Consider the following 23935-nt stretch of genomic DNA (forward strand, 5'->3'; position numbering starts at 1 on the left):
CGAAATGTGAAATGTAGAACTATAATATATGTTTTTGAATTTGATTTGCCTAATCCCAGTTAGCGTCTGTCCCAGGAGAAATAGACTGTTAGGAGTGTTTTACTTCCATTCACTATACTATAATTACACCACACATTTAATGTCTCTACACACTTCACAATAATCTCACCTCTTAGCCCGAATTCACAACCAGAACATGTTAAATCATTGAGATATTTCCCGTTCTGCTTAGAGAGCAACTTCCTGATGTCTGTATCTATGCTCTAGGTGCGGTTGATCTTTGGACTCTGGGTGTGTGTTGTGTATCCTACCTTTGGCTAATCTCTTGTGGACAAATTACAACACGGAAACATAATTTAACAAATTACTGAAGATTTTAGTTCTGTGTTAACCGAGATTAACCTTTGACCTACTCAGCTGCCACTTATTGTCTTGACTGATCTGTTCAGGATTCAGGATACAGACTGTGTCGCGCTCCACCACTACAGTTGGAGAACAGCTATGACTCATTGTTGGGGGGCAGAGAGACACTAAGCTACTCCACCACTACAGTTGGAGAACAGCTATGACTCTGTTGTTGGGGGAGGGAGAGACACTAAGCTAATCCACCACTACAGTTGGAGAACAGCTATGACTCATTGTTGGGGGAGGGAGAGACACTAAGCTACTCCACCACTACAGTTGGAGAACAGCTATGACTCTGTTGTTGGGGGAGGGAGAGACACTAAGCTACTCCACCACTACAGTTGGAGAACAGCTATGACTCTGTTGTTGGGGGACGGAGAGACACTAAGCTACTCCACCACTACAGTTGGAGAACAGCTATGACTCATTGTTGGGGGAGGGAGAGACACTAAGCTACTCCACCACTACAGTTGGAGAACAGCTATGACTCATTGTTGGGGGAGGGAGAGACACTAAGCTACTCCACCACTACAGTTGGAGAACAGCTATGACTCATTGTTGGGGGAGGGAGAGAAACTAAGCTACTCCACCACTACAGTTGGAGAACAGCTATGACTCATTGTTGTGGGAGGGAGAGACACTAAGCTACTCCACCACTACAGTTGGAGAACAGCTATGACTCTGTTGTTGGGGGACGGAGAGACACTAAGCTACTCCACCACTACAGTTGGAGAACAGCTATGACTCTGTTGTTGGGGGAGGGAGAGACACTAAGCTACTCCACCACTACAGTTGGAGAACAGCTATGACTCTGTTGTTGGGGGAGGGAGAGACACTAAGCTACTCCACCACTACAGTTGGAGAACAGCTATGACTCATTGTTGGGGGACGGAGAGACACTAAGCTACTCCACCACTACAGTTGGAGAACAGCTATGACTCTGTTGTTGGGGGAGGGAGAGACACTAAGCTACTCCACCACTACAGTTGGAGAACAGCTATGACTCTGTTGTTGGGGGACGGAGAGACACTAAGCTACTCCACCACTACAGTTGGAGAACAGCTATGACTCATTGTTGGGGGGCAGAGAGACACTAAGCTACTCCACCACTACAGTTGGAGAACAGCTATGACTCATTGTTGGGGGGCAGAGAGAACAAGTCACTCAGCCACTCCACATAACACCTGGATGGACAATACCACGTTTATTATAATTCTATTTAGTGGGGTTATATTGTCGGATTTCCAGGCTATTTATCATGGCTATTGTATTGGGCAACATGATGTTCTAAGTGCTGTATTCTCACCTTGGTCTTCTGGGATGGTTCAATGACAAGACCATCATGGAAAGAGATGTTCAGCTGTAGAGACACAACAACACAGTAATTCATTATGTCTGGTCCTCCATCATGTTGTTCAGCTGTAAAGACACAACAACACAGTAATTCATTATGCCTGGTCCTCCATCATGTTGTTCAGCTGTAGAGACACAACAACACATTAATTCATTATGTCTGGTCCTCCATCATGTTGTTCAGCTGTAGAGACACAACAACACAGTAATTCATTATGTCTGGTCCTAGTTGCCATAGTTACAGTAGGGATTTAACATTTGACACAAAAGGGGAAAAACACAAGGCCCATTTTAATGAGGATACAAGTATCCTGTTTCAGGTGAGCTCTACCTTTCTCTGTGAAAATCACATGGAATGTTCTGAAGGCCCTGAAATCATAGCCTCATACCAGACTTGGGTAAAGGTCACATCATTGTAAGTATTTGAGGTGAACTTGATTTCCACTGATCGTTACACCTTTGGGACTATTCCATTCCATTTCAACAACAACTTGAAGTTGTGGTAATAAATCATGGTGTGACAGTGGCACTCTGCCTCCACCTAGTGGTGTATCCACACAGAGTACTATAGGGGTCCACCTTGTGGTGTATCCACAGAGTTCTATAGGGGTCCACCTAGTGGTGTATCCACATAGTTCTATAGGGGTCCACCTAGTGGTGTATCCACATAGTTCTATAGGGGTCCACCTAGTGGTGTATCCACAGAGTTCTATAGGGGTACACCTAGTGGTTTATCCACATAGTTCTATAGGGGTCCACCTAGTGGTGTATCCACAGAGTACTATAGGGGTCCACCTAGTGGTATCCACACAGAGTACTATAGGGGTCCACCTAGTGGTGTATCCACAGAGTTCTATAGGGGTCCACCTAGTGGTGTATCCACAGAGTTCTATAGGGGTACACCTAGTGGTTTATCCACATAGTTCTATAGGGGTCCACCTAGTGGTTTATCCACATAGTTCTATAGGGGTCCACCTAGTGGTGTATCCACAGAGTTCTATAGGGGTCCACCTAGTGGTATCCACACAGAGTTCTATAGGGGTCCACCTAGTGGTGTATCCACACAGAGTACTACAGGGGTCCACCTAGTGGTGTCCACACAGAGTTCTATAGGGGTCCACCTAGTGGTATCCACACAGAGTTCTATAGGGGTCCACCTAGTGGTGTATCCACACAGAGTACTACAGGGGTCCACCTAGTGGTATCCCCACAGAGTTCTATAGGGGTCCACCTAGTGGTATCCACACAGAGTTCTATAGGGGTCCACCTAGTGGTATCCACACAGAGTTCTACAGGGGTCCACCTAGTGGTATCCACACAGAGTTCTATAGGGGTCCACCTAGTGGTGTATCCACATAGTTCTATAGGGGTCCACCTAGTGGTGTATCCACATAGTTCTATAGGGGTCCACCTAGTGGTGTATCCACAGAGTTCTATAGGGGTACACCTAGTGGTTTATCCACATAGTTCTATAGGGGTCCACCTAGTGGTGTATCCACAGAGTACTATAGGGGTCCACCTAGTGGTATCCACACAGAGTACTATAGGGGTCCACCTAGTGGTGTATCCACAGAGTTCTATAGGGGTCCACCTAGTGGTGTATCCACAGAGTTCTATAGGGGTACACCTAGTGGTTTATCCACATAGTTCTATAGGGGTCCACCTAGTGGTTTATCCACATAGTTCTATAGGGGTCCACCTAGTGGTGTATCCACAGAGTTCTATAGGGGTCCACCTAGTGGTATCCACACAGAGTTCTATAGGGGTCCACCTAGTGGTGTATCCACACAGAGTACTACAGGGGTCCACCTAGTGGTGTCCACACAGAGTTCTATAGGGGTCCACCTAGTGGTATCCACACAGAGTTCTATAGGGGTCCACCTAGTGGTGTATCCACACAGAGTACTACAGGGGTCCACCTAGTGGTATCCCCACAGAGTTCTATAGGGGTCCACCTAGTGGTATCCACACAGAGTTCTATAGGGGTCCACCTAGTGGTATCCACACAGAGTTCTACAGGGGTCCACCTAGTGGTATCCACACAGAGTTCTATAGGGGTCCACCTAGTGGTATCCACACAGAGTTCTATAGGGGTCCACCTAGTGGTGTATCCACACAGAGTTCTATAGGGGTCCACCTAGTGGTATCCACACAGAGTTCTATAGGGGTCCACCTAGTGGTATCCCCACAGAGTTCTATAGGGGTCCACCTAGTGGTATCCCCACAGAGTACTATAGGGGTCCACCTAGTGGTGTTCACACAGAGTTCTATAGGAGTCCACCTATTGGTATCCACACAGAGTTCTACAGGGGTCCACCTAGTGGTATCCACACAGAGTTCTATAGGGGTCCACCTAGTGGTATCCACACAGAGTTCTATAGGGGTCCACCTAGTGGTATCCACACAGAGTTCTATAGGGGTCCACCTAGTGGTATCCACACAGAGTTCTATAGGGGTCCACCTAGTGGTATCCACACAGAGTTCTATAGGGGTTGTTATTCTATTGTGTTACTTTTCATCATTTTTTCCCCGTTTCATTCCGTTTGCGTGTTAAAAAAAAATTGGCGGAATGAATACACCCCTGATCACGCATAAACACAGTTCACTTTCACAGCAGCCATGTTGTATTCCTTCTCGCATCTATGTGCTCCCCTCCTCTCACCTTTTCCCTTTGCTTATGGACTTCAATGTACAACACATCAGCTGTATGTGACCAGGCAAAAAAAACTTTCCAAGCCAAACCATATAATAACCGCTACACACAGCCGACATCGTTGTCACCATATTAGCTAAAGTAACATCAGTCAACATAGCTAATAGAACTAACGAGAAAGTAAACCTGCTACAATCATGAAGTAATGTTACATTTGACAGTCACGGCGGAGGCCCCGGTGGCGGTTACGGCGGAGGCCCCGGTGGCAAAAAATGTGTCAAACCAAACCGGATAGTCATAGCCAGCTAGCTAACATATCATCCCTCTGTTTTAGCAGGGTGTTTGAGTAGGCTAAACAATTGTATCTAGCTGCATTTTCTAGCTAAGCAAGTGAAACTGAAAGTGAATCTCTAGCTTCTCCTTCTCCTAGGAGAAGCCTAGGTGGTTAGTGTTGGACTAGTAACCGGAAGGTTGCAAGTTCAAACACCTGAGCTGACAAGGTACAAATCTGTCGTTCTGCCCCTGAACAGGCAGTTAACCCACTGTTCCTAGGCCGCCATTGAAAATAAGAATTTGTTCTTAACTGACTTGCCTAGTTAAATAAATAAATACAAATTTTGGGAAGAAATTCAATTTGTTCAAAACTGTTCAACTATTGTCTTTCTCTTTGAGTCAACTACTCACCACATGTTATGCACTGCAGTGCTAGCTAGCTGTAGCTCACGCTTTCACAACTAGATTCATCATGTTATACACTACAGTGCTAGCTAGCTGTAGCTGATGCTTTCAGTACTAGATCAATTCTCTGATCCTTTGATTGGGTGGACAACATGTTCATGCTACAAGAGCTCTGATAGGTTGTAGGATGTCCTCTTAAAGTTGTCATAATTACTGTGTAAGTCTACGGAAGGGGGTGAGAACCATGAGCCTCCTAGGTTTTGTATTGAAGTCAATGTACCCAGAGGATGGAAGGTCTTCCGGCTATACCATGGTCCTACCCGTTGAGGCTACTATAGAGCTTCATTGCAAAACAGGGTGTTTTAATAATTTTTGGGGGTGAAGTGAATATATTTTGTGTAGTTTTATTTAAAAAGGATAACTTTAAATATTTTTACTGAGGAGGATGGTCCTCCCCTTCCTCCTCTGAGGAGCCTCCACTGATTTTAATGTCATACTCTTATAAAAAATAAAACATTGAGAACGGCACTTCTTTCATCTGGTTGATTAACCTTTATTAGTCAAATCTGTGACCTGTACATTTCATTCAGTGGCATTTATGTTTATACAGACGCAAGATTGTTTTGTCAACAATTTTACAGACAGGAATATTTACAAACATGAAAAAGCAATAACAGCACGATCAATGATGTCTAAATGAGACGTTTTAACAACAGTGATGATACATTCTATTCATTGGTATTTTACAATGTCTATCAACTTCAGTGGTGTTTAATCATGAATATTTAGATATAATAATCATCTGTTAACTCATGACTAGAGAGTTCATATCAATATTTGTTCCAGTGTGTCTTACTGAACATGACCAGGATTAGAGTCAAACATCATGTGTTTGGCACAGGGACCACCTGACACAGGGACATTGAAGAGGAGTCATCCCAAAGCTGAAACCCTGGATAGAGGGGCTCAGTGAATGTGGTGTGATATGTGTACAGGTGGGTCAGTGTGTCAGAGGAGACTCTGTAGAAGGACAGAGTGCCGGCTGGCCAGTCCAGATACACTCCTACTCTGTGGGAGCTGGAGGAAGGGACGTCTATGTCAGTGTAATTATCATTGTGCCAGGCAGTGTAACGGTTGTTAAAGCAGCTCAGACTCCAGGACTTGTCATTCTGTCCAATCACACAGTCCTCATCCCCCCCTTCTCTCCTGCTGATTCCTTTATATGTCACTCCTACATCAGCCCCTATCCCACTCCTCTCTGCCTCCCAGTAACAGCGCCCAGTCAGACCCTCTCTACACAGCACCTGTTCACAGTCCACAAATCTCTCGGGGTGATCAGGATACGGCTGAGCCTCTTCGCTACGTGTCACCTTTCTGTTGTCCTCAGACAGAGAGAGCTTTATGTTTACTGTGTTTGGGTCCAGTGTGAGATCACAGGCATCTGATGGGGAAGACCAGGGATATTACAATCATCACATCAGAATATTAATGGTTCTAGTTATTAAAGGACCACATCAGAATGTTAATGGTTCTAGGTATTAAAGGACCACATCAGAATGATAATTGTTCTAGGTGTTAAAGGACCACATCAGAATGATAATGGTTCTAGGTATTAAAGGACCACATCAGAATGTTAATGGTTCTGGGTATTAAAGGACCACATCAGAATGTTAATGGTTCTGGGTATTAAAGGACCAAATCAGAATGTTAATGGTTCTAGGTATTAAAGGACCACATCAGAATGTTAATGTTTCTAGGTATTAAAGGATCACATCAGAATGTTAATGGTTCTAGGTATTAAAGGACCACATCAGAATGTTAATGGTTCTAGGTATTAAAGGACCACATCAGAATGTTTCTAGGTATTAAAGGACCACATCAGAATGATAATTGTTCTAGGTGTTAAAGGACCACATCAGAATGTTAATGTTTCTAGGTATTAAAGGACCACATCAGAATGTTAATGGTTCTAGGTATTAAAGGACCACATCAGAATGATAATGTTTCTAGGTATTAAAGGACCACATCAGAATGTTAATGGTTCTAGGTATTAAAGGACCACATCAGAATGTTAATGGTTCTAGGTATTAAAGGACCACATCAGAATGATAATGTTTCTAGGTATTAAAGGACCACATCAGAATGTTAATGGTTCTAGGTATTAAAGGACCACATCAGAATGTTAATGGTTCTAGGTATTAAAGGACCACATCAGAATGATAATGTTTCTAGGTATTAAAGGACCACATCAGAATGTTAATGGTTCTAGGTATTAAAGGACCAAACAAAGAGTATTTAAGACTGGCTGAGTGATGATACGTTATACTGTATGGCCATATAAAACACAGACACACAGCAACATATAACCACAGAGTGAAGTCCTATTAGGGTAACCACACATGCATACATTACTTATCAATCAAGCTCTGAAAAATGATTTCATTCTTTTCTAACCCCTTACTTGAAATAAGACTGAGTAATAACAAGCTAATTATTCATAGCAGTCAACACTCACATTTTCTAGGCCAAGGTTTGATTGTGTACACTCCACCAGGTTCCACACTGAGGGGAGCAGGAGAACAGGCAGTAAATCTTTCTGCCTCACACACACAGACGGTCAGCATATTACATTGTTCATGTGGTGGTAAGTAAAGTATGTCTGGCTCACAGTGCATGTCAATTATCATACCTAACCTGATAACTATCAATAATCATAACTAACCTGATAACTATCAATCATTATAACTAACCTGATAACTATCAATCATTATAACTAACCTGATAACTATCAATAATCATAACTAACCTGATAACTATCAATCATTATAACTAACCTGATAACTATCAATCATTATAACTAACCTGATAACTATCAATCATTATAACTAACCTGATAACTATCAATCATCATAACTAACCTGATAACTATCAATTATCATAACTAACCTGATAACTATCAATCATTATAACGAACCTGATAACTATCAATCATTATCATAACCTGATAACTATCAACTTTCATAACTAATCTGTGATAACTATCAATTAGACCACTCAGAGTAGACCACTCAGGTGGTCTACTCTGATCTACCAGACACTTGTCCCTCCACTCAGGTGGTCTACTCTGATCTACCAGACACTTGTCCCTCCACTCAGGTGGTCTACTCTGATCTACCAGACACTTGTCCCTCCACTCAGGTGGTCTACTCTGAGCTACCAGACACTTGTCCCTCCACTCAGGTGGTCTCAAGCTCTATTACAGTATGTCAATCATCAACACATATTGACACAAACCCTCTACATACTTGAGTTTCTCCAGTCTGCAGTTTGGATCCTCCAGTCCAGCAGAGAGCAGTCTGACTCCTGAGTCTCCTGAGCGATTGTTACTCAGGTCCAGCTCTCTCAGGTGTGAGGGGTTTGACCTCAGAGCTGAGACCAGAGAAGCACAGCCTTCCTCTTCGACTCCACAGAGTGACAAGCTGCAGAGAGTTAAACATGATTTCAAAATCACACTGCTATTCTTTGAACATAAAAAGATGCAGCTAAAAACAATAAAAGTCTCTTAGGAAAGTAGTCAGGCCCCTTGAAGTTTACGAAACGTCTCTTAGGAAAGTAGTCAGGCCCCTTGAAGTTGACCAAACGTCTCTTAGGAAAGTAGTCAGGCCCCTTGAAGTTTGCCAAAAGTCTCTTAGGAAAGTAGTTAGGCCCCTTGAAGTTTGCCAAAAGTCTCTTAGGAAAGTAGTCAGGCCCCTTGAAGTTTGCCAAAAGTCTCTTAGGAAAGTAGTCAGGCCCCTTGAAGTTACCAAAAGGCACCTAAAGGACTCAGACCATGAGAAACAAGATGAAAGCAAGATTGAACTCTTTGGCCTGAATGCCAAGCACGTTTGGAGGAAACCTGGCACCATTTCTAAGGTGAAGCATGGTGGTGGCAGCATCATGCTGTGGGGCTCTTTTTCAGCGGCAGGGACTGGGAGACCAGTCAGGTTTGAGGGAACGATTAACAGAGGAAAATACAGAGAGATCCTTGATGAAAACCTGCTCCAGAGCACTCAAGACCTCAGACTTGGGCGGTGGTTCATCTTCCAGCAGAACAGCAACCCTAAGCACACATCCAAGACAATGCAGGAGTGGCTTTGGGACAAGTCTCAATGTCCTTGAGTGGCCCAGCCAGAGCCCGGACTTGAACCCGATCAAACATCTCTGGAGACCTTAAAATAGCTGTGCAGCAATGCTCCCCATCCAACCTGAGAAGAATGGGAGAAACTCCCCAAATACAGGTGTGCCAAGCTTGTAGCGTCATACCCAAGAAGACTGGAGGCTGTAATCGCTGCCAAAGGTGCTTCAACAAAGTACTGAGTAAAGGGTCAGAATACTTATGTAAATGTGAAATTCTCAGTTCTTTTTTGTTATACATTTGCAAAAAGAATTATCGAAAAACACATTTTTTGCTTTGTCATTATGGGGTATTGTGATGTCATTATGGGGTATTGTGATGTCATTATGGGGTGTTGTGATGTCATTATGGGGTATTGTGTGTGGATTGATGAGGGGGAAAAAACTATTTAATCCATTGGAGATTAAGGCTGTAACGTAACAAAATGTGGTGTGTGTGTGTGTGTGTGTGTATACACACACTGTCAGTCATATATATATATATATACACACACTGTCAGTCAAAGGTCAGATGGTCAGATTTACATTGAATTGTGTATTTTCGTCCTTAAACACATGTGGATCTGGCGAACAGCTACCACCTGTTGACCAACTACAGGAACACTGACCTCAGAGTCTCCAGTTTACAGTGGGGATTCCCCAGTCCAGCAGAGAGCAGCTTCACTCCTGAATCCTTCAGGTCATTGTTACTCAGATCCAGCTCTCTCAGGTGTGAGGAGTTTCGCCTGAGAACGTAGGCCAACACTTCACAGGATGTGTCTGTGAGTTTACAGCCAGCGAGTCTATGAACACAGAGTAAGCATTTCAATGTAAAACCATTATATGTGGATCTAATTAAAGGTTATCACTTGTTGATCAACTAGAGGAACACTGACTTCAGTCTCCCCAGTTTACAGTGGGGACTCCACAGTCCAGCAGAGAGCAGCTCCACTCCTGAATCCTTCAGGTCATTGTTACTCAGATCCAGCTCTCTCAGATGTGAGGTGTTTGAACTGAGAGCTGAGACCAACACTTCACAGGATGTGTCTGTGAGGTTACAGTCAGTGAGTCTGCCAACAGAGTAAGCACCATTACAGACAGGTTGTATTATAACGGCACGTTTAGCTTTAATTTCTACACATTTACCAGTACAGGTCTAATGTTTACAACGTGAATACATGGCTAAATGTTGCAACTGTATTTGATCAGTTTTTATTATAATTTGTTCAAGAGTTTTCAGCTGATAGACAATCGAGTCCACCAACGAAACTGCTTTTCTGACAAAGATCATCTCGGAACCCCAGAACTAGGGTGAATATTTTCCCTGTATTTTACAAATGTTCCATACCGAAAATAGACATCTTCTCCCAAGTAACCCAGTCTTTCCCGACAAAACTGGAAGTGTCATTCTAAAGCATATTTCCCCGTTGGCATGTTAAATATGTGTATTTTACACTTTAGCAGTACGTTCAGACAAATATCAAAGACAAAAACGTTCTGAGCATTTCATCCTCAAAGCACCCTGACAGTAAAAACAGCCACCAGTCTAATGAATCCATTTAACTACAGAAGCCTCATTGGACCCCCCTTCGTGTCAATGTCATTTGGTTGTGTTTATGAAGGTGTTAGGTAACATTAGAAAACCAAATGTAAATATTTGAACTTTTTCATTAGCTTATGTTACCAAAACGAATAAAAATATCACAGAATTGTACGTGTAAAATCTATTTTATTCATGGAGTACCTTTGTTACAACTATGAAAACACAAAAGCATGTGCAGATAACTTTTTATAACGACAAAACAAATAATAATACCCAAACAAAAAGGCAGGCGGTGGATGAAGAAAATATCAGTAGCCTTAACTAATCAGTAACGACGTTCTTCGTTTGTCGCAAGAAAGTCGGACCGAAATGCAGCGTGTTGGTTACTCATGTTTATTAGTGAAACAAACAACGGAACTATACATGAAATAACTAATAAATACAAAACAACAAAACGGAACGTGAAACCTATTACAGCCTATCTGGTGAACACTACACAGAGACAGGAACAATCACCCACGAAATACAAAGCGAAACCCAGGCTACCTAAATACGGTTCCCAATCAGAGACAACGAGAATCACCTGACTCTGATTGAGAACCGCCTCAGGCAGCCAAACCTATGTAACACACACCCCTAATCAGCTACAATCCCAATAACTAAAAAACCCCACTAAGAATACAACAAACAATAAACCCATGTCACACCCTGGCCTGACTAACTAATTAACTAAAACACAAAATACTAAGACCAAGGCGTGACATAATCAGTAGTGTTCAATGTCACATGCACAAATACAGTGAAATTCCTTTCCTGCAAGTCCTAAACCCAACAATCAATCAATAAACACACAATAAATACAAATAGAAGAGAAGAAATGAAAAGAACACTAGAAAAGAAGAAGCGATGTACAGAGTCAGTTCCATATTTATGAGCAGGGAGACTGGAATGATAGATGTAGATATACACTACAGGTGAAAAGTTTGGGGTCACTTAGAAATGTTCTTGTTTTTGAAAGAAAAGCACATTTCTTGTTCATTAAAATAATATTGAATTGATCAGAAATACAGTGTAGACATTGTTAATGTTGTAAATGACTATAAGTAGCTGGAAGCGGCGGATTTCTTATGGAATATCGACATCGGCCTAATCCAAGATGATCATTTTAAATTGATCATTAGGAAACCCTATATATATATATATATATATATGTACATATATAAATAAACTGGGTGCTTCCAGTCCTGAATGCTGATTGGCTGATCGCCGTGGTATATCAGACCGTATACCATGGGTATGACAAAACGTTTATTTTTACTGCTCTAATAACGTTGGTAACCAGTTTATAACAGCAACGCGATGCGTAATGCCTTTAGCCGTGGCCATATACCACACCGCCTCGTGCCTTATTGCTTAAGTATTTAGGGGTACGGTGGCTAGTCGACAGGATGTATGATCAACACCATAGCAGCAGTGTAAATGACGATCGGATGTGAGTGTGAGTGTGTGTAGAGTGACTAGAAATGTGTTACATGTTATGTTTGTGTGTCAGTGTGTGTGAGTGTGTCCTGAGAGTGTACAAAGAGACAATGTTAAAATACAAATGAATACAAGCGTCAACTCAGATAGTCTGTGTATCCATTTGTTAGCTATTTAGTAGTGTTATAGCTTGGGGATAGAAGCTGTTAAGGAGCCTGTTGGTGTCAGACTTGATGCAGCAGTAAGGCTTGCCATGCGGAAACAAAGAGAACAGTCCATGGCTTGGGTGGCTGGAGTCTTGCCATGCAGAAACAGAGAGAACAGTCCATGGCTTGGGTGGCTGGAGTCTTGCCATGCGGAAACAGAGAGAACAGTCCATGGCTTGGGTGGCTGGAGTCTTGCCATGCGGAAACAGAGAGAACAGTCCATGGCTTGGGTGGCTGGAGTCTTTCCAGGCCTTCCTTTCACACCGCCTGATAGAGGTCCTGGATGGCAGGGAGCTCGGACCCAGTGATGTACTGGGCTGTCCGTACCACCCTCTGTAGCGCCATGTGATTGAGGGCTGTGCTGTTGCCAGAACAGGCAGTGATGCAGCCAGTCAAGATGCTCTCGATGGTACAGCTGTTTAAAGTTTTGAGGATTGGAAGGCCCGCAGTGGATTAGGTGGAAAGCGTCAAGTTACTCAGCGTACATATCACTGACAATCTGAACTGGTCCACCCACATAGACAATGCGGTGAAGAACACACAACAGTGCCTCTTCAACCTCACTTGACTAAAATACAGTACATTTATATTAAATGGGTAAAACAGTATGTAAACATAACTAAAGTGACGAGTGTTCCATATGGCAGCACCCTCCAAGGTGCATGGATGAGTAACTGGGTGGTACCCGGCTAGTGACTGTGACTAAGTTCAGGTCAGGGTACTGGGTGGATGCCAGCTAGTGATGGCTATTTAACAGTCTGATGGCCTTCAGATAGAGAGACTGAAAAACAGCTTCTGTGCTGGCTTTAATGAACCTGTACTGACCTTGCCTTCTGGATGATATCGGCGTAAACAGGCCGTGGCTGAGGTCCTTGATGATCTTCTTTGCCTTCCTGTGACACCGGGTGCTGTAGATGTCCTGGAGGGCAGGCAGTTGGCTCCTGGTGATGCTTTGGGCAGACCGCATTACCCTCTGGAGAGCCCTGCAGTTATTGCAGTTGCTGTACCAGGTGGTGATACAGCCCGACAGGATGCTCTCATTGGTGCATCTGTGAGGGTCTTAGGGGCCAAGTCAAATTTCTTCAGCCTCCTGAGGTTGAAGAGGCACTGTTGCCCGTTCTTCACCACACCGTCGATGTGGATGGGGGTGTGCTCCCTCTGCTCTCTCCTGAAGTCCACGATCAGCTCCTTAATTTCTTGACGTTGAGGTTATTTTCCTGTCACCACTCCGCCAAGGCCCTCACATCCTCCCTGTAGGCTGTCTCATCATTGTTGGTAATCAGGGCTACTACTGTTGTGTCGTCTGCAAACTTGATTGAGTTGAAGGCATGTGTGGCCATGCAGTCAAGGGTGAACAGGGAGTACAGGAGGGGGCTGAGCATGCACCCTTGTGGGGCCCCAGTGTTGAGCATCAGCATAGTGGAGGTTTTGTTGCCAACCTTCACCACCTGGGTTTGGCCCATCAGGAAGTCCAGGACCCAGTTGCACAGGGTGGGGTTCAGACCCAAGGCCCAAGATTAATGAGGCTGGGCTATAGAAAATGAACAGCTTTCTTACATAGGTATTCTTCTTGTCCAGATGGGAAAGGGTAGTGTGCAGCGCAATGGCGATTGCATCGTCTGTTTATCTATTTCGGCGGTAAGCAAATTGAAGTGGGTCTAGAGTGTCAGGTAAGGTCGAGGTGATATGATCCTTAACTAGCCTCTCAAAGCACTTCATGGTTAGAGAAGTGAGTGCTATGGGGCGATAGACATTTAGTTCAGTTATCTTCACTTTCTCGGGTACAGGAACAATGGTGCACATCTTGAAGCAACTGGGGACAGTAGACTGGGATAGGGAGAGGTTGAATATGTCCGTAAATAGTCGAGCCAGCTGGTCTGTGCTCTGAGGACGCGACTAGGGATGCCGTCTGGGCCGTCACCCTTGCGAGGGTTAACACGCTTAAAATGTCTTACTCACATTGGCCAAAGAGGATGAGAGCTCACAGTCATTGGGGGCGGCCCGTGTTGGGCTGTGTTATCCTCAAAGCGGGCAAAGAAGGTGTTTAGTTTGTCTGGGAGCAAGACATTGGTGTCTGTGACATGGCTGGTTTTCCCTTTATAATCAGTGATTGTCTGGAGATCCTTGAGTGTGAGACGTTGAATTGCGATACCACTTTCTCTCTGTACTGATGTTTTGCCTGTTTGATTGCCTTATGGAGGGCCTAATTGGGCTGTTTTGCATTCAATCATATTCCCAGTCACCTTGCAGTGGTTAAACGCAGTGGTTCGTGCTTTCAGTTTTGCACGAATGCTGCCATCTGTCCATGGTTTTTGGTTTGGATAGGTTTTACTCGTCACAGTGGGAACAACATCCCCTATACACTTCCTGATTAACTCAGTCCCCGTGTCAGTGTATACACCAATATTATTCTCAGAGCCAACCCAGAACATGTCCCAGTCCACGTGATCAAAACATTCTAGAAGCATGGATTCCGATTGCTCAAACCAGCGTTGAATAGACCATAGTACGGGTACTTCCTGTTTGAGTTTCTGCCCATAGGAAATGGAGTCGTGATCTGATTTGCCGAAGGGAGGGTGGGGGAGGGCCTTGTAGCCATCCAGGAAGGGAGAGTAACAATGGTTGAAATATTTAGAGGTGCGAGTACTGCAGGCAATGTGTTGATAACATTTCTGAAGTGTTTTCCTCAGATTTACTTCATTAAAATCCCCAGCTACAATAAATGCTGTCTCAGGATATGTGGTTTCCAGTTATCATAAAGTCCAGCATAGTTCCTTGATAGCCGTTGTGGTATCAACTTGAGAGGGAATATACACGGCTGTGACGATAACTAAAGAAAATTATCTCAATGAGGTAATGGGGTCAGCATTTGATTGTGAGATATTCTAGGTCGGGTGAACAAAAGGACTTGTGTTCCTGTACTTTATCACAATCAAGCCATGCGTAGTTAATTATGAAACATACACCTCTGTCTTTCTTCTTCTTCCCGGAGAGTTGTTTATTTCTGTCTGCACGATATAATGAGAACCCAGCAGGCTGTATGGACGGGGACAGTATATCTGGAGAGAGCCATGATTCTGTGAAACAGAGTATGTTACAGTCCCTGATGCATCTCTGGAAGGAGATTCTCGCCCTGAGCTCGTCTTCTTTATTGTCCAGGGACCGAACATTAGCGATTAATATACTCGGAAGTCGTGGATGGCGTGCACACCTCCTGAGTCGGACTAAAAGTCTACTCCGAATACTTCTTCTCCACCGGCGCCGTCTTGGAGCCTCTGGGATAAGTTCAATAGCCTTGGAGGGTACGAACAAAGGATCAATTTCAGGAAAGTCGTATTCCTGGTTGAAATGTTGGTTGGTGAGTAACCACCTCTATGATATCCAAAAGTTATTTCCGTCTGTATGTGATAAAGCAAAAGAACGTTCTGGGCTAATAATACACAACAACAAAGTTGCTTAGGAACAAGGCGGCCATCTTTGAGTCCAGGGAGTACAGGAGCGGGGCTAAGCCCTGTGGGGCCCAGTGTTGAGGGTCAGCGTGGTTGAGGTGATGTGACCTACCATCACTACCTGGGTTGACCAGTCAGGAAGTCCAGGATCCAGTTGCAGAGGGAGGTGTGCGGTCCCAGGGTTCTTAGCTTGGTGACAGCTTGTGGCTTGGAGTATAGACGCCAAGCGTGCTTGTGAATCGTGAAAATCAACTCAAAACCAATAGTGGCATAATGAATATGTCAATATGACAGCGGTCAAAAATAGTATATTATTGTCAGTTATTGGACACAGTATTTGTGGCCTCGCTCGTGCTTACAGAATTGTGTGCGTCTTTAAGCAACAGTTGGATCTCATTTAGACGTGTCCTAACAGTCACCACAAATCTTTGTCACTTTCACTTGATTGCAACACTTCAAACAAGTAGCTTCCTGCTTCCAGCAGGGATCTCAGAATTCCGACTTCGGTGCGTTCAAGACATCTGGTAACTCCGGGGACAAAAAAAAACTTGCTCCGACAGGGAAAAATCTATTTGAACGGTCTTTCAACTCAGAATTCCATGTCGGAAACTCCGGCATCTTTCTAGAGCTCTGACTTTCCGACCTGAAGATCACTGACGTCATGATTTGACCTTGTTTTTTTTGAGTTCCCAGTTGTCTTGAAAGCACCAACACATGAGTAATTACAGAGTCTTTCTGCAGCACTCCACAACTGGGCCCAGTCTCCAACGTCCCTTCACTGATTTGGATTTAAAGCTGATAACAGGAGCAGTCAAGGCCGGAGTAAAACATTTATCCATGGACACAATTAATTAGAGCTACACAACTTCAGGGTAGATGTAAAAAAAAGAAGAAGAAAAGGATGAAATACTATGAGCAGAGATCTGGCACCTGCAATGGCACCAAACCATAAACTAAACAGGTATCCCAGCAACCTCTGCTGATTAAACCCAGAGCCACAGCAACTGCTATCAAAATAGAAGTCCCTAAATTAAGGTTCATTATTATATTAGAAACACATGGATTTTACCGAACAGGTATCACTTACTGATCAAGTAAAGGAACACTGACCTCAGAGTATCCAGTTTACATTGTGGATTTCCCAGTCCAGCAGAGAGCAGTTTCACTCCTGAATCGGTCAGGCCATAACATTCATTCAGATCCAGCTCTACCAGATGTGAGGAGTTTGAGCTGAGAACTGAAGACAACACTTCACATAACGTGTCTGAGAAGTGACAGTCAGTGAGTCTGTCAACACAGAGTAAATAGCATGACAGATAAGTTATTATAATGTTACGCTTAGCTTTCCCTGCTAACCATGTTAGCCCTGCACAACTAATATGTAGGCCTTGTATACATGCCTCAATTATTATTTTTCTGATCAGTTGGTGATATAAGTTTGTTGAAGAGTTTTCAGCTGATAGAAAGTTTAGTCAGCTAATTAAAATAATCTTGTTCCTACATGTGGTGAAGTTTAAACTGAGAAAATGTCACAATAGTACTTACAAATCCAGTCAGCCAATGAAAATGCTGCTGTAACTACAATTTATTCTAGTATGCGATATTTACATGAATACTTACAGAGCTTTCCTGCAGTGCCTCACAGCTGGGAGCAGTCTCCTACGACCCTCCTCTGAAGTCTTGTATACCTTCAGGTCAAACACATCCAGAACCTCCTCTGATATCTGCAGCATGTAGGCCAGTGCTGAACAGTGAGCAAGTGTGAGGATTTTGGATGTGTTCTCTGACCTCCAGTATGCTTGGATTTCCTCCTGGACTGACTGGTCTTTCATCTCTATCAGACAGTGGAAGAGATTGATCCACCTCTCAGGGGACATGTTCTTCTGCATCACCTTAAGGGATCGGATCGTTTTCTCGACGCTCTGTGGACTGCTTTCTGTCTGTGTCACCAGACCTCGTAGGAGTTTCTGATTGGACTCCAGTGACATGCCATGAAGGAAGCGGACGAAAAGGTCCAGGTGTCCATTCTTACTCTCCAAGGCTTTATCCACAGCACTCTTCAGCAGCTCATGCAAGGTTAGCTCTTCATACGCAGCTCTAGACTTTCTCTTGAGGAAGGGCTTCAGTGCATCCATGTTCTTGGTTGTGTAACAATGGTATATGTAGACAGCTGAGAGAAACTCCTGAATGCTCAGATGAACAAAGCAGTACACCACTCTCTGAAAGAACACAGACTCTTCTTTAAAGATTTGTGTGCACAATCCTGAGTACACTGAGGCTTCTTTGACATCAATGCCACACTCTTTCAGGTCTTCTTCATAGAACATGAGATTACCCTTCTCCAGATGTTCAAACGCCAGCTTCCCCAGCTTCAAAAGAATGTCCTTATCTGACTCCATGAGCTCCTCTTGATCCATGTCATCTCTTCCATGATACTTCTGGTTCTTCAGGCTGCTCTGAATGAGCAGGAAGTGTATGGACATCTCAGTCAGAGTCGTGGGCATCTCTCTGCTCTTGTCTGTACTCAACATGTGTTCAAGGACTGTTGCAGAAATCCAACAGAACACTGGAATGTGGCACATGATGTGGAGGCTCCTTGACGTCTTTATGTGTGAGATGATTCTGCTGGCCAGGTCCTCATCACTGAATCTCTTCCTGAAGTACTCCTCCTTCTGTGGGTCATTGAACCCTCGTACCTCTGTCAGCTGGTCAACATACTCAGGGGGGATCTGATTGGTTGCTGCTGGTCGGGAGGTTATCCAAAGGAGAGCAGAGGGAAGCAGATTCCCCTTGATGAGGTTTGTCAGCAGAACATCAAGAGACGATGTCTGTGTGACATCAGACACCTTTTTGTTGTGCTGGAAATCCAATGGAAATCTGCTTTCATCCAAACCATCCAAGATGAACATAGATTTACAGGCAGTGAGTTTCTTTGCATTGCCTATGTCTAGTTCTGTGTGGAAGTCATTTAAAAGTCTGAGAAGAGTGTACAGCCGATCTTTAATCAAGTTCAGCTCCCGGAAAGGAAGAACAAACATGATATCCACATCTTGGTTTGCCTTCCCTTCAGCCCAGTCTAGGATGAACTTCTGCACAGAGACTGTTTTTCCGATGCCAGCGACTCCCTTTGTCAGCACGGTTCTGATGCTTCTCTCCTGGCCAGGGAAGAGTTTAAAGATGTCATTGCAGTGGATTGCTGTGTCATGTGAGGTTGGTGTCCTGGATGCTGTCTCTAGCTGCCACACCTCATGTTCATTGTTAACCCCTTCACTCTCTCCTTCTGTGATGTAGAGCTCTGTGTAAATCCTGTTGAGGGGAGTTTGATTCCCTGCTTTTTCAATGCCTATCACACATTCATACCTCCTTGTCAGACTGTCTTTGTGGTTTACTATGGCTCTCTGCAGGTTGTCGTCCACTTCAAAGGAAAAGGAAAAATGATGTGTATCAGAAACATTCGTTGACAGGATGAGAAGTGGGCCTTGCACAACTACAGTCATTTATATTATCTCATATTATTGTAGTTAACTACTGTAAAACATATTGAGGTATTGGCCTGTGCAAGTGGTCTTACTGATTTCAGAGCCTCTTGCATCATTGGGTTCACTCAGGTGCCGTAGTACAGGAAGTGTTCTGGATGTCTTTCTACACTGAGGACAGTCATAGTCTCCTGAAGGAGCAGGTCTCTCCCAGTATCTGGTGATGCACTGTCTGCAGAACCTGTGTCCACAGGAGAGAGAGACTGGATCCCTCTGCACCTACTGACACACTGCACACCTGGACGGATCCTCTGGCAGAGAGCTGAAAGAACATTATTAAAACATAAAGACATTGTGATCCTTCATGTCGATCTTGTCAAATACATGTAGATATTAGTACTGATCCTCTAACAGAGTAGACCATCCACTACAGAGATACAGGAGAGAGAGAGATACTGATCCTCTAACAGAGTAGACCATCTACTACAGAGATAAAGGAGAGAGAGATATACTGATCCTCTAACAGAGTAGACCATCCACTACAGAGATAAAGGAGAGAGAGATATACTGATCCTCTAACAGAGTAGACCATCCACTACAGAGATAAAGGAGAGAGAGAGAGATACTGATCCTCTAACAGAGTAGACCATCCACTACAGAGATAAAGGAGAGATACTGATCCTCTAACAGAGTAGACCATCCACTACAGAGATAAAGGAGAGAGATACTGATCCTCTAACAGAGTAGACCATCCACTACAGAGATAAAGGAGAGAGATACATGTAGATGTTAATACTGATCCTCTGGCAGAGTAGACCATCCACCAATGTTCCCTCTAATGTTTTGGGAAACTAAGCAAATTCCTGGTCTTGGGAGTGGAAACTTGAACGAGAAAATTCTGTGCAACTTCCAGTGCACATTTACAGTGAACACGGATGCTGTACCCTTACAGTTGTAGACAGTAGCCAATAGGATATTGTGGCTATTTGAGCATAATGTAGGCCTCTTAGAATGGCCTACCAATCACACCAATGCAACAAATCCCATAACATGTTTACATAGAAATAGCTTTAGCCTATATGTGGTGTTCAATGCAGGCCTACATTGCATGAGACATTACGTTTTTACATTATGCAGGGATTGCCATTCATCCTTAAGAGTCTATTGACGTCAATATAAGTAAAAAATCCCCATCAAAATCTGTCTGTTTAAGATAGAGATATATAATATATCCCATTTAGCAGACGCTTTTGTCCAAAGCGACTTACAAGTCGGCTGGGGCCACTACTTTTACATATGGGTGGCCCAGTGGAGATATCCTCTGCATCCACCACATTTGCCTGTTGCCTTCTGCTTCTGCGGTGGAAGGTGGCCGAGCTACAGCGATGGTTGTCCAACCTGGGTAAAAAGAAAAGTGCCCCCAGGACCGAGTTTGGGAAACCCTGCTATAGCCTACCACCACTGTGTGTTCGCTCTTCTTTCAAACTACCTGTGAGTTCTATTTTAACCCCATTTTCTCCCATTGATAGTTACGACTCCTCAATGGGCTCGTAGAGGCGAAGGTTAAACGTTGGGACCCGCCTGGCTGCCGACTTCTTAACACTGTTCCCTTAAACCAAAAGTCAGCCACACTAATGTGTCAGAGCAAACCATGTTAGACTGAAGTCAGCTTGCATGCACCTGGCCTGCCACAATGAGTCGCTAGAGCATGGTGAGCCAAAGGTGAGACAAGAAAAGCCCCCGGCCAAACCCTCTCCTACCCTGAATATGGCACTGGGACAATTGTACGCTGCCCTATGGGCCCCGGTCATGGCGCATAGGCACTGGGGGGCATTTCCTTACTAAAAGACTATTATTTTTTTTACATTTTACCATGCAAGTCAGTTAAGAACAAATTCTTATTTTCAACGACAGCCTGGGAACAGTGGGTTAACTGCCTGTTCAGGGGCAGAACGACAGATTTGTACCTTGTCAGCTTGGGGGTTTGAACTCGCAACCTTCCGGTTTCTAGTCGAACGCTCTAACCGCTAGGCTACCCTGCCGCCCCAAAATCACTCATTCCTATCATTTACAGTATTAAATAACACTAATATGTGAGAACAAATGTTTTTGTTAACAAATATTTCCTTTTGGCGTTATAATAAGGTTGGTAGCAACATGTGAAAACCGTCATGGAAATCTGTTGCAGCTCAGGTCGACCACAAAATCCATAAACGCCTTAGTATACATAATTCCCGAACATTATGAAAACGTGAAAATTACCATCTAAGCTTGTCAGAAAATGTTTTAAAAGTGTCATATTCTTCCTGGGGGTGTATAATCCATTTATTTCAATTGACTGATTTCCTTATATGAAAGGTAACGCAGTAAAATCTTTGAAATTGTTGCATGTTGCATTTATATTTTTGTTCAATATATTTTAGATGCAATTTGAATGGAATTGATGGAGAGAGAGAAATACTGCGACAGAGTGTTGAGAGTGGCCTGTGCACTGATTTAAATCAATGATATTTAAGCTGCAATAAATATAACAAACGTATCTTTACAATACAACATGTGACCCCCGAAAAGCAGATGTTTAAATTAGACTCGTATTCCGTCCTTATATTACTGTAGTATAGGCTACTTGTCACAAGAAAAAAAGTTACCATGAGATGATAGGTCTACATGCATTGTGAACTGCGCTCCATACTCAGATGTGCTGTCTGTCCCCACCGTGAGGGTTGATGATTGACCATGCAGATAGCAGAGAGAAGGCCGTAGAGAAGCCAGATTTAGACATTGCATATAATTCAACAGTTCCATTTTACATCTTGCTCTGAATATAAATAAGTTATTATAATTAACCGTGTTCTCGCAGTCATTTCTGGAAAGGGGATTTGGTTTGAGCGGTACATCTGGGTAACCCTGTGTCCCCTATTCAGCCCTCGTAGCCATGCACTCCTTAAATACCTGTGTCAGTGAAGAACTTTGTGTTAAGTTCAAACCAGGGCTCGAAATGGGGGGATATTGTGTCTTTTGTGAAAGTAAATGGCTGATTATATAAAGCAATCTATAACGACCTCTAACTGCAATGCTTTAGACAAGAAACAAGCTGTAAAATACTGGCGAAAGACGTGGCCGATATGGGATATCTTTGGTTTGTCTATGATATTCAGAGGCTGCTCAACATTTTATAGTATATACAAAAAGTACTGTAACGACCCTGGGTTTATCTGCACGGAAATCATCGATTGCGCGCCGGACCTCGGGCTCGAAAGGCGAGGGTTCGAGACCTGCTCCCTGCTGTTTCATTACAGAACTTTGCTTAAAGCAATGTGTGATTCTGTCACCATCAACTGATGTTCGACATTTCAACAGGCTGCTATTAAACATCATACCAACTCTAAATCACCCAGGAGCAGCCAGGTTGCTTACGAACATTTATTATTTAGGCTGTATTATACTTATTTCAAGGCTACAGCCTGGCATTTCAGAAATCAATTGTGAGGCATTTGTGACACGCTCCAGGCTGACAGGAGCGCTAAGCATTTCCACAACAGCACTTCAACAACATGCCTATAAATTGAGCATTTAGGCGGCATAATATGCCTTATTAGGCTATACAGTCACTCTACAGAGCCTTTGAATTACTTATAGAAACACGAGTTTGGCATAGCCGCGGAAAGAGGTGAATGCTCGTGTCTCTCTACCAATCTTCCTCTCAGTGTCTGTCTAGCTCCGTGTCAGCTCCACACAGGTTTGCCCGGTGCTAAAATACGTTTGTTCAACTTTAAAAGCGAACCAAAAATGAACTTTTCGACGTTAAAATCAGATTAATTTTCAGTTCTGAATGAACATAGAAAATACGGACGTTGTAAGTACGTATTTTCCTGATGTTGAAATCAGGGTTGGGCTCAATTCAGTGTACCTCATAAATTCCAATTATTTTATTTAAATGAAAGGAAATACAATTGAATACTGTCAAATTAAATTCAAATGCCTCTTCTATTCCATTTTAGGTGAATAGCGCGAACCACCGCTAACTAAGCTAGCCGTTTCACATCCGTTACATAGTCTATACAAATATACATCTTGCCATAAAACATTAAACATGTCGTTATACTGTACATGCATATAAAATATTGTTGAAGCAAAATATTTTCAGGACAAACTTCAAATGAATGATCAAGGAAAGCTGTATGTGAATATTTTAAGTTCTAATTTTTATTTTATTTTACTAGGCAAGTCAGTTCAGAAAAAAATCTTATTTTCACGGCCTAGGAACAGTGGGTTAACTTCCTGTTCAGGGGCAGAACGACAGATTTGTACCTTGTCAGCTCTGGGATTCGAACTTGCAACCTTCCAATTACTAGTCCAACACTCTAACCACTAGGCTACCCTCACATTTTCTTCAATATAGGGAAAATACAATATTTCCCAGACTGCATTAGTTTAATCCTCAAGTTGATCCTGAAGACATACAAATGAAATGGTTGGTGGAAATAGAATTGGCTATTCTAAGCGCTACGGTTAAAATAGTTATTTGAACATTTTTGTAG

At 43.3% G+C, this 23935-nt stretch overlaps 1 protein-coding gene across 1 annotated transcript in view; it reads right to left on the minus strand.

Annotated features, from left to right (window-relative positions):
- LOC135536120 (uncharacterized) overlaps positions 1–23935 on the minus strand; it is a 51462-nt gene that overhangs the window by 24387 nt on the left and 3140 nt on the right. The window contains exons 2-10 of the mRNA XM_064962512.1: positions 19490–19716; positions 17539–19333; positions 17029–17205; positions 10138–10311; positions 9871–10044; positions 8395–8568; positions 7605–7651; positions 5983–6530; positions 1712–1765 (exon numbers count right to left, since the gene is read on the minus strand). Of these exons, the coding sequence (XP_064818584.1) occupies positions 1712–1765; positions 5983–6530; positions 7605–7651; positions 8395–8568; positions 9871–10044; positions 10138–10311; positions 17029–17205; positions 17539–19333; position 19490 (3144 nt within the window). The 5' untranslated portion in view covers positions 19491–19716. The remainder of the gene's footprint in view (positions 1–1711; positions 1766–5982; positions 6531–7604; positions 7652–8394; positions 8569–9870; positions 10045–10137; positions 10312–17028; positions 17206–17538; positions 19334–19489; positions 19717–23935) is intronic.

This window comes from Oncorhynchus masou, unplaced genomic scaffold (assembly GCF_036934945.1).
Source record: "Oncorhynchus masou masou isolate Uvic2021 unplaced genomic scaffold, UVic_Omas_1.1 unplaced_scaffold_560, whole genome shotgun sequence".
Taxonomy (NCBI): domain Eukaryota; kingdom Metazoa; phylum Chordata; class Actinopteri; order Salmoniformes; family Salmonidae; genus Oncorhynchus; species Oncorhynchus masou.